Raw genomic sequence first — 14,820 nt, 5'->3', positions numbered from 1 at the left:
GGCTAGAATGATGCCATCTCACTCCAGTTGAGAACCAGATTTAATCACGGCCTGATGAATCCCAGATTCGAACCCAGGTTCTATGGTACCAGCTCAATACCCGGGCTTGTGAGCCATCCGGTGAGCTTGCATAACCGGGATAAAAGCTCGCTTGCGGCACACCCACATTGGATATGTATGTATGTTTAACTTCTTTCGCACCGTACGTAGCTAACTGTGCTAATTGGAGGTGCGGGATATCAGCTGTAATGATGAAATGTGTTACTGTGGACATTTTTCACGGTGTTGTGTAAGGTATACTACTATGCAGTTTTGGAGAATAAAAGACATGACATCAAATAATATCCTTTTGGATGTTGAATTTTGTTCAAGGCATACCTTAATGACTGCAACTGGTAAAACGAATAATACAACTGATAATTATAATTAACAAGATCAACGTCCACACAGGTAACGAGACCGTTCCATTTGCAGATAAAAGATCAGTCTGCAATGCAGGGGACATTTAGGGTGTATCCAGTGTTTTTCCATAGCCCTTTGGGACCCATTCGCGTAACCTTCGACAATGTGAATTCAATCCTGATGAAGCTTGGAAAGCTGAATGGAGTTTATAAGAACTTGCAAACACCTTGTGAAAGACCCAACGCAGATGATCCCCTGGTTTTGGTCGACCCTAAAACGCATCCACACAAACCATGGCAGATATTGTTTGTTAGTTTCTCAATCCGCTTGTTCTAGTGAGGGTTGCGGCGGTATCATATTGAGTAGGGCGGTCCAGACCTCCCTTTCCTTGGCGTTCTCAGGCCAGCCGAGCGACATAGTGCCGCCAGCATGTCCTGGGCCGGCCCCGGAGTCTTCGACTAGATGCAGATACCTGATGCACAAATGGAAAATTAAAAATCCTCAGGTGTGCGACTGTGGTCATCCAGAACAGACAGTACAACATATAACAACGCAATGCCCCGATCCACAAATACGAAGAAGACATCACAGCGATACACTCTGCTGCTCCTAATGCAGTTATCTGGCTTGACCACCTTGAATGTGAACTTATAGTTCCTCTGCATCTACATCAGCTGTACAAAAGAAGAAGTAGGCCCGAATTTGATGATGTGCAGTTAGGTTGTGTGCAACTGGTATGTGTGAGTGGTGGTTTATTTGTCCAGTAGACTCTCGACTATCCGCGTGTGGTTTATCCGATTTGCGGATTAATCATGCCCCTGAGATTTTGACGTAAATTAATAATATCTCGTGGTTTTTCCCTTAAACCCAAATTAATAATCTAAACACAGTTATATAGAGACCAGAGGACGCCAAAAGGCGAAGCGCACAAAGACAATAATTTAATATTGGTGTAGTGGTGTTATGGGACAAACACACATCGGTTACAGCTAGCACCCTTCGCTTACCCGCAGGGGGCTGTGGGCTTTGGATCCCCCGTGCCCCTCCCAACGGGTGGGGGCTGCGGGGTGTGCTGTGATCCTTCAGAACCCCGCCCCTCGGTGGGGAAATGAGTATAAAAGACGGGGAGCCAGAGAGATAGGGGCAGTGTTCGCGAGCCGAAGTCCGAAGACCCAGTTGAAGACTGAAGACCAGCTAGATAGACCCTGGGACTCCTCTGACCCGCAGTCCTTCTCAGGGCCGGGCAGAGCAAGCCAGCGGTGTGACCCCAGAGCCTCAGAGCATGCTTTTTGTTTGCATTTTCACCGCAAGTATATGTGATTAATGCAGACATGATTCCTTGCAAAGGTTTCAGTTTGGTGTTTTAACATCTGAACACCTGTTTAATTGCCAGAAATGGGAAAACCCTATTATCACGGGGGCCGTCCATAAATGACGTCACGCACCTAGGGGGAGGGGTGGGTCAGACATTTGTGACGATGTGTGACGAGGGGGGAGGGGTTTGCGAAATGTGACGTCACATCAAAATGCGCAACTTTAAATAAATATAGACAACATGTTCTACTTCATTAAATATACTTTTTAATAAATGTTTTCTCCTACAACATCAGAGTGCAGCGCCACATTAAATACGCACTACAATGACAATAGTTTAAAGCGATTTGAAGCATGTCTTATTGGGGGGGGGGGGTGGCAGAGCTTTGTCACGTCATATTTGAGGGGTGGTCTGCCTTTTTGCGACGCCGTGTGACGAGGGGGGGGGGGGGTCAAAAATCGTCAAAAATCGCGTGACATCATTCATGGACGGCCCCATAGACTAATAACTACCCATAGACTCAACACTGCCCATCAACTCAACACTGCCCACAGATTCACACTGCCCATAGACGACTCAACGCTGCACCTCCGATTATAAACACATTCCTGTGGAGGGAGCTGGTAGGAACGTTGGGTTGCTCGGTCAATGGCCAGGGTCAACGGCGGCGTGGTGTATTCCGCAAATATGGTCGACTATGAGGGCGGGCACAAGCCGGCGTGAGTAGGTTAAACGTTGAGTTTTATAAGGGCACCACGGGGTGACCAGCCCCTCCCCACCCTCCCCACCAAGCCCCTCCCCACCATCCTCACCCTCCCCTCTCCACCCAGATCCACCCCTCCCATTTTTGGATTCGCGACGGACGGACGGACACAATAATCCCCTGTGGGCTGGTGGAACCAGGTGGTTCCTACCAGTATTATCACGGTTGGGCTACGTGCTGTGCGAAAGAAGTTCCACGTGCGTCCCTGGGTGTTGGGTTTCATCGACACTGCCGCAGAATCGAGTGGGTGTCAAATGGCCGCGGTCCCTGACTCTCTTTTTTTATAAAGGAGGCAGCTGTCGGAGCGATTTGGTGATCCGGGTTGGGTTTTTAATTTCGTTTTGAGGCCGCCGCTTCCAACATCGACAGCCTTTCGTGAGTGTAACAAAACAACGTTATCATCCACATCAGCAACAACACCTACGACAACGACAACAACAAACAAACAACATCATCATCAGTTACAGCAACATCGTCGTAAGCTGCCTGGGCCCGGAGACTAAACGGAGTCGCGTACGTAGTCTCTGTGTGTGTGTGTCTGTCTGTGTGTGTGTGTTTGTGTCTGTCTGTGTGTGTGTGTCTTTGTATGTGTCTGTCTGTGTCTGTCTGTGTGTGTGTGTGTGTCTGTGTGCGTGTCTGTCTGTGTGTGTGTCTGTCTGTGTGTCTGTCTGTCTGTCTGTGTGTGTGTCTGTGTGCGTGTCTGTCTGTGTCTGTCTGTGTGTGTCTGTGTGTGTGTGTCTGTCTGTGTGTCTTCTCGGCCACAGTCATTCCCTCCGTTCTCTACGCTTGCGAAACGTGGACCCCCTCTAATGGACTATCTTCGCCGGTTAGAAACATTCAGGCTGGCCTGCCTGCGATCCATCCTGGGTTTAACCAAATCCTTGAAAGATCTGGACAAAGTCCCAACGGTGAGCACCTCCTGCGTTGGCTGGGCCATGTAGCCCGCATGCCCAGCCACCGCATGCCTAAACAGCTTTTGTTCGGCCGGATCGAGGGGGCTAAACGGGCTAGAGAAGAGATGGAGTGATGTGGTACAGGAGGATGTGGAGCTGAGTGGATTTGCCGATGACTGATACCAGCGGTGTCAAGATCGGCCTCAGTGGAGGAGGCTCGTGAAGGACGCTACTGGGCAGTTGGAGGCAGTCGCCCTCCAACAACAACGGAGGGCCGAGGAGCGACGCTCACAACAACGATCGGAGCGCCGGGTGGCTAAAGCACAGCAAGTTGGCACAGTAGGGGGCACAGGTTGTGCATCAGCCAGTCATCTCGGTCATCTCGGTCAGTCGACCCGTGGCACCTGCTGGGTCTGCCCCGTGACATCCTGCCAGCGGGCGTTCTACACTTCACGTGGCCTCAGGGTGCACATAGCCTGGCACAAGCGTCGTGGTGACGTCACTGCTACTTAGTGGCGAATGGCAGTTGTTGTATATGTGTGTGACTGTGTGTCTATGTGTGTGTCTGTGTGTGTGTGGAGCGGTAGTGTAGTGGTAGTGGTTAGCGCTACGCTGCGCTACGAACCTGGCGACCTGGGTTTGATTCCTGCTCACGGCCAACAACCAGTGAAGATTATCTCGAACCGGTGCAGGGCATCCCCTAGATCGACTCGGCATCAAATGAGTACCTGGTGCGATGTGTAAACATCGCCACTGGGGGAGACAAAGGCGGCCGGGAGTGGGTATTGGCCACCCACCCCCTCTTGTGCCGTGCCGGCCTTTATAGGTGCTTGCTAACAGCACTTGACCCTAGTCTTTTAAGGGCTACACGGAGGATCTTTGTCTTTGTGTGTGCTCGGTCTGCCCCCCCCTTAACGTGCACCTTGCCTGGCACAGGCGCCGCTGTGACGTCACCCTCACTGAGTGGCGAATGGCGGGCATTGGTTTTGGGGTACACGTGGCCCTTCGTTCATGTTTCACTCGATTAAGGACTGGGTGCACGAGATGTCTTTTGACCCCTCCCCTCCCCCTTTTCATTCTCTCAAACTTATTTTATTATTATTTGAAACAAATTGGTGGAAATATATTCGGGGTCAGTTAATTGGGGAGGTCACAGAACATCTGGCCCCACCTGTACACAAAAAAAACACCATAGGGGCATCTCTTCGCGGTTTCTCTCGTGGTCTCTCATTTTTTAATCATCCGATTCTCAACGGGATTGCGTAAATTTCGGCTTTGAGGCCGCCAAACAAACCCGCGCCCTCGCAAAGATCCACCGTGTAGCCTCAACAGACTGTTGGGGCAAGTGCTGGTAATGAGTAGCAGCACCTATGAAGGCCGGCACTGTGGCACACGAGGGGTTGGTGGGTCAGCACCACGCCCGTGCCTTTTGTTTAACAGACTGTTAATGAGCATCTCTGAAGGTCGATTACACCTTCAACACGCACATTTTCACGCAAAGTAACACGTTTGACCCAATCAAGTGCACTCGCACACCACGCATTAAACAAATGCACGCAAAATCGCACGTGTTAACTTTTTTGTTCATAATAGAAGTTTTTGGGTTAGATCACGTAGATATAAACGTGTCGTTAAACCCGCCACCTCCCGACACAGCCCATTAGTAAGGTTTGTCACTTAAACAAAACATGCCAATTCATTACTAATTCAGCCAGGCGGTCCGCCTGATGCTAGTTGTAATTGCTGGCGAAAGCTCACGGTACTCGAATTGTAAATGTGGGTTTTACTCTCCAAACACACTGGTGTGCTGAACTAGTAATGAATTGGCACGTTTTGTTTATGTGACAAACCTAAGTAATTGGCTGTGTCATCGGGTGGTGGCGTGTTTAATGACACATTTTTTAACGTGATCCAACCCAAAAATCTCTTGTGGATAATATTGGTGGGCGAAAGTTCACTACGTGTTAAACTGACTTTGTTAAAAAACAAAACCAACTGACTTCACCGGGGGCTATGTCGCATTGGGTTGGGGACTTGGTGCATCAACAGCAGCCATATTACATCAGGATGACTTTCCTGGCAGCTAATTGGCTGGTGTAGTGATGATGTAATCCCTAGCGACCACTGTGTGGCTTAGAAGCACACAAATACCGCTGCCTGCTCGGAATTGTTTTGCAATTTTTGTATGTAATCAGCCCCAGAGCACTCCGCTTCTCAGTCTGGCTATCCGGGGTTTTACTGTAGCTTCAAAGACCAATTACATCGATGCTACCTCCTCTTGCCTATTACATGCATTTCAGTTAACCTGTGTAAATATGTTTAACTTCACAATGTTCTATTCCTGATCATGATTTTCAGCTGTTTGTCAAAGGCCAGGGACCAGGTTAGACATCAATTGGCACTGATGGTGGCAATGGCCTGGAATCAAATTCGGATAGAAGGGCTCATAAGGCCATCTATCTCCCCCTTAAAAGAGACAATTAGTCTCAATGTGCACTCAACATCATCAGCCATTGTCTATCCACTGCTGGAGGAATTCATCCCCGTGCCGTCGCCATCCCTCGCAGATCAATGCTGCTTCCATCCATCTTCGCGTAAACTGATTTCATCGCCGCATCTCCACGGTGGTTGTGAGAAGTTTCTTGTCTTTGATGCATTCATTACTGTTTTCAAATATTTACCTCCCATCAGAATGGCATGCATGGTAACCACCCCAGTGCTGGAACCAAGCGGGGACTTCCCGGCATGGCTGGAGGCGCAGGGCGTGAACGCGGAGGTGGCCCGGGCCATGGACTCGGAGCTGGGCATCCGGGACTACGGGGTCCTGCGCGCCTGCGTCGGGGATGGCCTCGTGCGGGCGGAGCTGCTAGCTACGGCACGCGACCGCCTGCCCTTCGGCTTCTACGCCGTGCTGCGGCAGGTGGTGAAGGACTTGCAGGGTGCCCAGCCCCACGACGCTGGGATGCTGCGCTGGGACGACGCCGCCGCTTCCTCCCCTGGCGACATGACGCTGGGAGGCCTGGTGGAGGTGCTGCTCGCGCTGTTCAGCGGCTTGAGCCGGGAACTGCTGCTGTCAGTGCAGAGGCTGGGAGACATTGATAACACTGGAATGTGTGCTGTTGGCTCCCCTTCGGCCAACACTGTCGTTTTGCCTGAGAACAGTGTGATGAATGAAATTGAAGATTACAAAGTGAACGGTAAAGTTGTATTCTTGTTCGCCGACCTTATTTTATAATCTTGGTTCTTTCGGTAAAGTCGCGTAAATATAAAGAAAATAATAATAAAAAATGAAAAAAAATTATAACATAAAATGTAAATAATAAATTGAAAATAATGAAAGCAAAAAACCCACGACGTTTCGATCGCAACACAAGCGGTCTTCATCAGGCGGAGAGAAAAGTGGGGGCAAGCCTCCAAATGTAGCTGCTTATGAGGCTTGCCCCCACTTTCAATTTATTATTTTAATTACATTTTTTTAATTTGTATTTTTTTATTTTATTTTCATTTTTTTATTTTTCTATTTACGTGACTTTACCGAAAGAACCAAGAATATGAATTCCTGCAGTCACGAAAGTTTTAAGTCTCAACTTATGTTATAACATTAAATCTCATTTATGGTATTTAGTCATTGGATTTAGATAACTTGTAAAATAACGCATAGGTTTGGAAAATAAACCTGCGAATGCATTATGCTTTACACAGATGAAAGTGAGAGGAACTTCATTCCAGATATGGGAGAATCGCAAGCTGTGGACACATCACCTTTAATAAAGACGGAAGCCCTTGAAGGTAAAACCAAATTATAAACCCAATTTTAACGTTTCCCATTCCCCTTTGATAATAATATTCATCCTTTTGTCAATCTACTTCTGTATGAAGGCCTCCCCACCTTACGTTGGTCATGATAATTGTTGACCGTACTTCACCAAGCTGCTTGATGCAAGTTGGTGAAGGTGGTTCTCAGGACTGCTTCAGATTTCACCTGCCACAAGTAAAAGCCATGGCCGTGAATCAAACTCAGGGCTGGGTTTTTAGCTCAGTCTGTTAACCCACTGCACCATTGCTGCAACATTCACCTCTTTGTGTTTCTACATTTCTGTGTCTATCACTGTCTGTATCTGTGCTTTGTGTCACTCTGCTCTCTATACTGCCACGGGAATGCATACGTCCTAATTTTCATAATGCCGAACACGCAATACAATCCGAAAACACATTGGAGAAGCGCACATTGATTTGAGAGTCCACAGAAAAGTGCACCTTTACCGTTTTCTTGAGGGAAAGGTATGTATGTATGTTTAACTTATTTTGCACGTATGTAGCCAACCGTGCTAATCGGAGGTGCGGGGGAAGGATAACGAACTAAACAAGAAAGGCAGTTCTAAAGAAATGAGTTTCGAAGTGGACTTTTTATAGTGTAGATGCACACCATGGCATGCAAGACAGCTGGTGACAACAACATTTAGATATCCAATGCATGAAATGGTTAAAACTGGTTACCCAAATTACGTTTCATAGTTTTTGTTCCTTCGTGAAAAGTAAATTCACTTTGGTTTTTGATAACAGTCCAAAATCGAAAGCAACTATATTTTGTTAACGGTTGAAGTTATTAGTTCAGTTCGACTCTCTGGTCGCTACTAAATCAAATGGGAGAATAAAGAGACAACAGTTGACATGGAGTCCCTTCCAGAACCGACCATAAGGGTATGATACAGAAGTTACTGTATCGACTCAAGTGCAAATGTGAAGCATTTTCAAATGTCCGATTTTTTTCGCTTAACTGCCTATGGCTTCTTAATAACATGTTCAATGGTATGCCCTTACAGATTCTAGTGACATCGAAGGCAATTCAGTGCAAGATGTGGTTTCACTCCAAGCAATGGGAAACCATTTTACGAACGTTGGTGATGTTGGTGACATTGATGACGTTGATGACGTTGGTGACGTTAGTTCATGTTCATGGCAACAGCAGCAGCAACAACAGCAGCAGCAACAACAGCAGCAGCAGACAGGAGACAGAATGCGAAGAAGCTGTCAAGTTGACGAGGTGGAAAACATTTCTCTGCGCAGCTTGTACACGTCCAACCCTCCAGCAAATCGACATGTTCACGGGCGACAAGCGCCACTGAACATTACCGAGGCTCTGCCGAGCGATGTGCGGCAGATTCCTGCTTTTGCAGAGGAAAATCCAGCGGAGCGCCAGCTTTACATGGTGGGGTGCGGTTCGCGACAAGCGAGCCTGAACGTCAACTCGGCGAAGCCGTACGAGTGCACGGTGTGCAAAAAGAGTTTTGCGTGGCGCTCGCTCCTGCGGTACCACCATCGCGTGCACACGGGAGAGAAGCCGTTCCGCTGCAGCGTGTGCAACCGGTCCTTCTCAAACTCTGGCAATTTGAGGGTCCACGAGCGCACGCACACGGGGGAGAAGCCCTACCGGTGCAAGATCTGCAACAAATGCTTCAAGCAGAGTCAACACTTAAAAGGTCACCAGCGCACCCACAGAGCTTGAGCAAGTTGGGGGAGCGAGAAATGCGACGGTAGTTTCGAGCATAATTATTTTTTGAATGCCACGACGTAAATGGTGAAGTTGTTAAATCTCCGGATCTTTATTTATTTACACTGGAGGAATCCGATGAGCTATGAAGCTCTTTTTTCACATGTCCAGTAGTTCACAGATGATCTCGAGCACGTTAGGGCAATGTACCACACAGTACGCAAAATGGGATTGCCTATCAAGAAGTTGGGTACGCTATAGCGAAAGCACAATATGGGAGGGCCTAAATCTGGGTATCACTGTAAAAGAGAACTACCTCCCAAGATGACTTTAAGTGACCACTGATCCACACAGTAAGGGGGTAGTACTTCCCCAACACACACATTATTTTATACACACATTAATTCGCACAAACAGATGTACATGTGCACACAGTCTCCACTCGGGATGAGTTTTCAAATAACATTTTCTCAGATATTGGTTTCTGAAGCCAAATCCCTATTCTTGTTTAGTGTTTTCAGATTGGATGCCTGCTCTCTGGTGTTTAGGCTGCACCTCTTTCTCTTCAGGCTCTGCCCCTTCCCTCTGGACACGAGCTTGACCTTGTTTTGGGGCTGCTTTGTAAAAACAGTGCTGCTTATTTTCCCACGAGACTTGGGAACTCTGGGCCAAAGTCAATTTGATTTTGTAGTTTCACAATGTAACTCTCATGTGCTGCGTGCCACTGGCGGCCGCTGGTGGCCTCTGGTGGCCTTTAATGCGGCCCCTGACGTCCGGCCCCCAGCAATACACAACATTGGAAAACACCCCTTCGTGTTGTCGAACCCAATGGTTTCAAATGTGTGGTGGCCCTCACACTGATGTCATATCTGCGAAAGTGGCCCTCTCCCTCTGAAAATTAGTGAAGAACACCGTGCTATACTGACTCCTTGAAGACAGCGAGTGCGCGCGGTGGAACTTGTGCTAAGTGTACTGCACAGCAACATTGCATCTCTTGCAAAGCACCAGGGTGGTAGGACGCCTTGCGCCGAGGCTTTGGATAGCCGGTTTATTACTGGCCATGACTAATTTGTCCTACCACATCTACAATTAAAATTAAGGAATCGTGCACAGTAATTTTAATTTATAAGGTGCATTTTACCTGATGACGGAGACTTGTGTTGCCTCCGAAACGTCGTGATTTATTATTTTATTTCTATTATTACTTCTATTTTTTTTTACCTACGTGACTTTACCGAAAAAGCCTAAGAGTATGCATTTTATCCATAGATTCCCAGCGTATAATACATTTTGCAGCTAGTGCATATTTATCAATAATTTGCCAATAATTAAAGTCAATCGGAACATACTTGCGTGATAAAGACTTAAAAGATGGATGTGGTCTGAATGAGGCCCACCCAGAGGGAAGGCAAAAGATAACAAAGAGACGGACAACAATGAAACGCAGCAAGAGACGGCTACGATCATTGGCTGTTCACCAGGGCAGTGTTGTCGCTCTGGAGATAAATGATCGATGTTCGATGGTTGCCACGTTGAAAGCATTCGTTGTGATTTCTCACTTAACAGAGCGGGCCTCGTGAAGGCCAGGGCAGTAGGTGACAGGGAGAGGGGGGGAGATCCACGGAGCTTCCACAGGCCGAGCTGAAATCCTCTTTTCACGAGTGGCCACACGGGCACGACTATATGTAATACAGTACTGCGAGCAAAACTGGTTTTTCGACAAGCCATTTCATTGCGAGAACCGGTTGACTGACTTTAAACTGCCGGGAGCGCTGTGCGTCCTGAGTGCTTCCTGTAATCTCCTGGACATCTGTGGAAAAGAATTGCTTTATAGCCCATCGAATTTTTCCAGTTGTAAATATTCTGTTTGTGAATTGTTGACGCTCATCCACGACAACTGCTGCTGCTGCTGCTTGCCGTTCACTACTGTTGGGTGCTTTTCACTGTTGCTACTGCTGGTTTCCTGATGCATGTTCCTCTTACAACTGCTGAATCCACTGCTACCTGGTATTCGTTGGGATGCGTAGATTGTGCTCGCGTAGTCTTGACAAATGTATGTAAGTTGAACTTCTTTCGCACCGTGCGTAGCCAACTGTGCTAATGAAGCTCACCGACTGGATAGTATTGGAGTCAGGCTAGCACTTTACCCACTCCCACGTGCCTGCCTATCAAACAAAATTCCACTTTACTCCAAAGTACAGGGTCCCCTTTCCATATGCGAGTTTGGTTTGTGCGATTTCTCGTATATGCGGGTAACTTATTTATTTTAGAATAGCTTTTTGTGTTTAGTTTGTTGTCTTTCCCCCGCACCTCCGATTAGTACGGTACGAAATAAGTTCAACATACAACATTAAACCTATTTCCACGCAAAATTCAGAATTAGAAATTTCAATTCACCCATGCGGCTATGGCGGTCGGATTTGGGAAATTGTGTGCTGTATGCGCTACCGGGCAGGTAGTTCTCTCGTGCGGTTTCGCGTTGTTGCGTCCTTTTTTTAAATGCATCTACTGCATGTACCGTATGTTGAACTTCTTTCGCACGGTACGTTGCCAGCCGTACTAATCATAGGTGGTGGGGGACAACAAACGAAATACATAATTAAAAGTGCATAGCTCCAGTGGCTTCCTAATATCGGAAGGAAGAGCGTTCCAAAGGGCCGAAGAAGTGCATCTGAAAGCGCGCAACGATGTGGTGACCGTCTTTGTTCGAACGCTTAGCCAAAAGCCGCTGCTGCGAGGATGGTTTATGCTCCTTGACCAGATCAGCAAGGTAAAGCGAAGGAAACCTCGATAGTCCGTGGGTAAAACGGAGGAAAAGTGGATGATTTTATTTAGTTGGGAGCTCACTTGTGGAAGGTGGGGGGGGGGTTACCCTTTGCGGGTATCTGTGGGTATGCTGGAATTGAGGTAAGGTACCCCGCCCTGATCCAGGACTCTGCCCCAGAGGAGAACTAATGGAGTCCAATTTAGAACTGTGTTCTTCATTGCAAGGTCACTGGCGATCCTGGGTGACCTTTAGTGCGGCCTCTGACAATAACCCTAATGTGAAAACACCCTCCACAATCGTGCTGTGAAACCCAATGGTTTCAAATGTGTGGTGACCCTGACATTGATGTCTTATCGGCGAAAGTGCTCCCCGCTCTTAACATTTGTGAAGAATGCTGGAGATAGAAACACTGGGCTACCACTCCTGACCTCTCCTCAATCGAGCAAAACAAAGCAATCGCTCACAATGTGTTTGGCGCCTTTGCGATGTTGCTGTTTGTTGGTTCGTGATGATTGGCTTTCATCTCACCAAGGTAGGTAAGTGTCGTACTCGGAGTAATACAATAAACGTTATACCTTTTGTCATCGAGATTGCCTTGCAACACCGAGAAAATAAGTTGAAATGCATAGAAAATATACACGAAATAGATCCGGACGTTTGGCAATGGTCATTATTTGGAGCAGAAAGGGCAGAACTATTGATTGGCTCTTGAATATGACCCTTAACATGCGTTGACTCGCTGCATCTTTAAGTGCAATCGCAGTGGTTTGTGTACAGCAGTGGTTCTCAACAGGAGAGGGGGTACGCGGACCCCCTGGGGGTACGTGAGGTTATTTGTGTGAAATTATAGCACACACGAGTCATTGGTGAATAATCATTTTTTTAATTTTCCAATATAAATTGATGAAAATTTTAATCCATATGGTAACCTAGAACGATATAAAAGACCTAAACTGATTAATCATTAACAATGTGGTTTCCAAGAGTGGAATGTCTGTTCAATGTCTTTTATTCACTGGCAGTTACGAGCTAGTTAGGATACCTCCCAAAATGAACAAGTGGTCAAAATATTGATGTTCATTATTCACTTACATTTTTCAGAATCATGGAGGGCCAGGTAAGGGGGTTACTGTTGAAACAAAAGTCAAGAACTGAACTAAATGTTGAGAACTGAACTAAATGTTTTTATTTTACCAGGTAAGGCCCACTGAGCTATGTAGGTATTTTTTAGAAGCGACCTGGCTATCGCAAATGTTGAGAACCACTGGTGTACACAAATGTCCCGTGGCTTCCACCCAGCGCACCCATCACCACCGGTAATGGCATAAAATAAACTCGGCCACCCCTCTAAAGAACAATCTTTATTGAACAAGCCAGTAAATCTAAAGGCAAAAATCCATCCTGAAAAACATGGAATAAACATCAACGTGTGCATGTGTAGCCGGTCTGCCATGCCCCCTCTCCTCCCATCGCGAATCCTTGCGTGGGGGGGATCGGTTGGCTAAATCGCCAATACAATTAATCAAGTTCTGAGACAGATGCGTTGATGCGTCCTCTGCGTCGTGGGCGACTCCACAACAGCTGACATACCTGTCAACCCATACGGGTTACCCGTATTTTTGTACAATAAATGAGTTTTCAGGTCCATATGGTATACAGCCGTTTCAATCCGGACATTTTTTTGGACCATTTGTGTTTCTTCGTTGTGATGGGACTTCGTAGGATGAACGTTGAGATTTATAAGGGGTACTGTGTGACCAATACGGTCTGAATTGGTCTGCAATAAGGTAGGCACTGATGAGGGGTTGACAGGTATGAGCTGAGCACCCGGGTGGGATTTGTGAAAAGGTGAAACTTTATTTCAAAGTATTCCTCAGAAGGGCAGTGGTGCTCTCTGCAATGGCGATCAGAAACACCACTCCCCATCAACACCGCAGCTCAATTTCTCAGTCCGAAATTAGCCCAAATCTAGAGTGGCAGTGTGCGTCGTACACAGTGAACGTAGGGCTTTGGGTGCAATCCCTGATCACCATTGCATTCACTTTAATGATAAAAACGCACCTAGCTCCCCCTAGCTATTAGCAGTGCGCAATTATTCGTGTGATTAAACTACAGGTGAGCTCACACCGGCTACATGTGCAAACGGGAACCTGTAGCCGTCGGACAACTTTCAATATCAGCATCACCAACAGCGTGTTCAGTGTCTGCTGGTGTACAATACCGCCGCCACGAGCACATGACACGCAGAGGTTGGCCAGGTGGCTCAAAGGGACTCGTTAACTGTCGGAAGCACCGAATCAGCACTGCTCAGACCCTGGGGGTGAAAGTCGGGCAATAGCCACACTCGCCTGTGACTAAAACTGGGTTCTCAAGTGTAGCAGGTGGATGGATTCAGGTCGGTCACCGTTGACTGGAAAATACTCAATTTATTACATTTTCAGCATTGCAGCATATTCCAGCTCTCAAAAGGCACACTTTTGGTGTCATCTGGTCCAACACCATGTGAGACTAGGCTCTAAGAAAAGCTGTCTCAGGTGTGGACCAATCAATTTCAAGGACAGTGCATACATTATCGGAGTTGTGTTTTTTGTTTGCATTCTGACTGCAGGTATTGTGGTCAATGCAAACATGACATCCTTGTAAAAAGGTGTCAGTTTTGTTGCCAGATAAAAGGGTAAATAAACAATTATCATATTTTGCGACTGGCAAAGGAGGTTCCAATGGTGTAAACGAAAACTATTTGGTTTGTCATGCGATGAATATACTCTGCTTATAAAAAGTGACCCTTGTGTGGACAAATGTCATCTTCTCGGGCCCGTTCTATGACAAGGTGGTGCGCCGACAGCTGCACGAGTTCCAAGTGGAATTTTCTCACCCCGTGACATGATGCCAACAGAATAAGTGTGTACACAAATCAGAATAAAACGCAAAAACTTAAAAATACTTTAGAACAGTAACCAAGCGTTAAGTCTCCAATCCAGCTCAACGAGGCCCGCATTTGCCCACTTTCCGCATTCGCTTGTGAATCAAATGGTCTTCGCTTTAACTATTCTGCAGACAATTAGCCCGACATCCTTCACGAATGCTACGTTGGTCTTACATCCATTCGCTCCTCTCGTTTAAACCGCTTGTGCGAGTCCGTGACATACGGTGCAGGCTGTTAGGTGTGTAATAAACGACTTCCACGAC

General features: G+C 47.1%; 1 protein-coding gene across 3 annotated transcripts; it reads left to right on the top strand.

Annotated features, from left to right (window-relative positions):
- Positions 1–2,563: 2,563 nt before the first annotated feature.
- Positions 2,564–14,820, top strand: LOC144717313 (uncharacterized). 3 transcript variants are annotated; one of them, XM_078592793.1, is made up of 4 exons: positions 2,564–2,993; positions 6,065–6,570; positions 7,103–7,162; positions 8,197–14,820. In XM_078592793.1, the coding sequence occupies exons 2-4, from the start codon at positions 6,066–6,068 to the stop codon at positions 8,877–8,879; spliced, it is 1,248 nt and encodes a 415-aa protein (XP_078448919.1). In that variant the 5' UTR covers positions 2,564–2,993; position 6,065; the 3' UTR covers positions 8,880–14,820. The 3 variants fall into 3 exon arrangements, with proteins under 3 accessions (XP_078448919.1, XP_078448917.1, XP_078448918.1); XM_078592791.1 differs by having other exon boundaries at positions 7,076–7,162; XM_078592792.1 differs by having other exon boundaries at positions 2,570–2,855; positions 7,076–7,162.

The sequence above is a fragment of the Lampetra planeri genome, chromosome 3 (assembly GCF_965212315.1).
Source record: "Lampetra planeri chromosome 3, kcLamPlan1.2.h2, whole genome shotgun sequence".
Taxonomy (NCBI): domain Eukaryota; kingdom Metazoa; phylum Chordata; class Hyperoartia; order Petromyzontiformes; family Petromyzontidae; genus Lampetra; species Lampetra planeri.
Note: the sequence above shows the minus strand (reverse complement) of the source record. Positions and strands in the feature narration are given on the sequence as shown.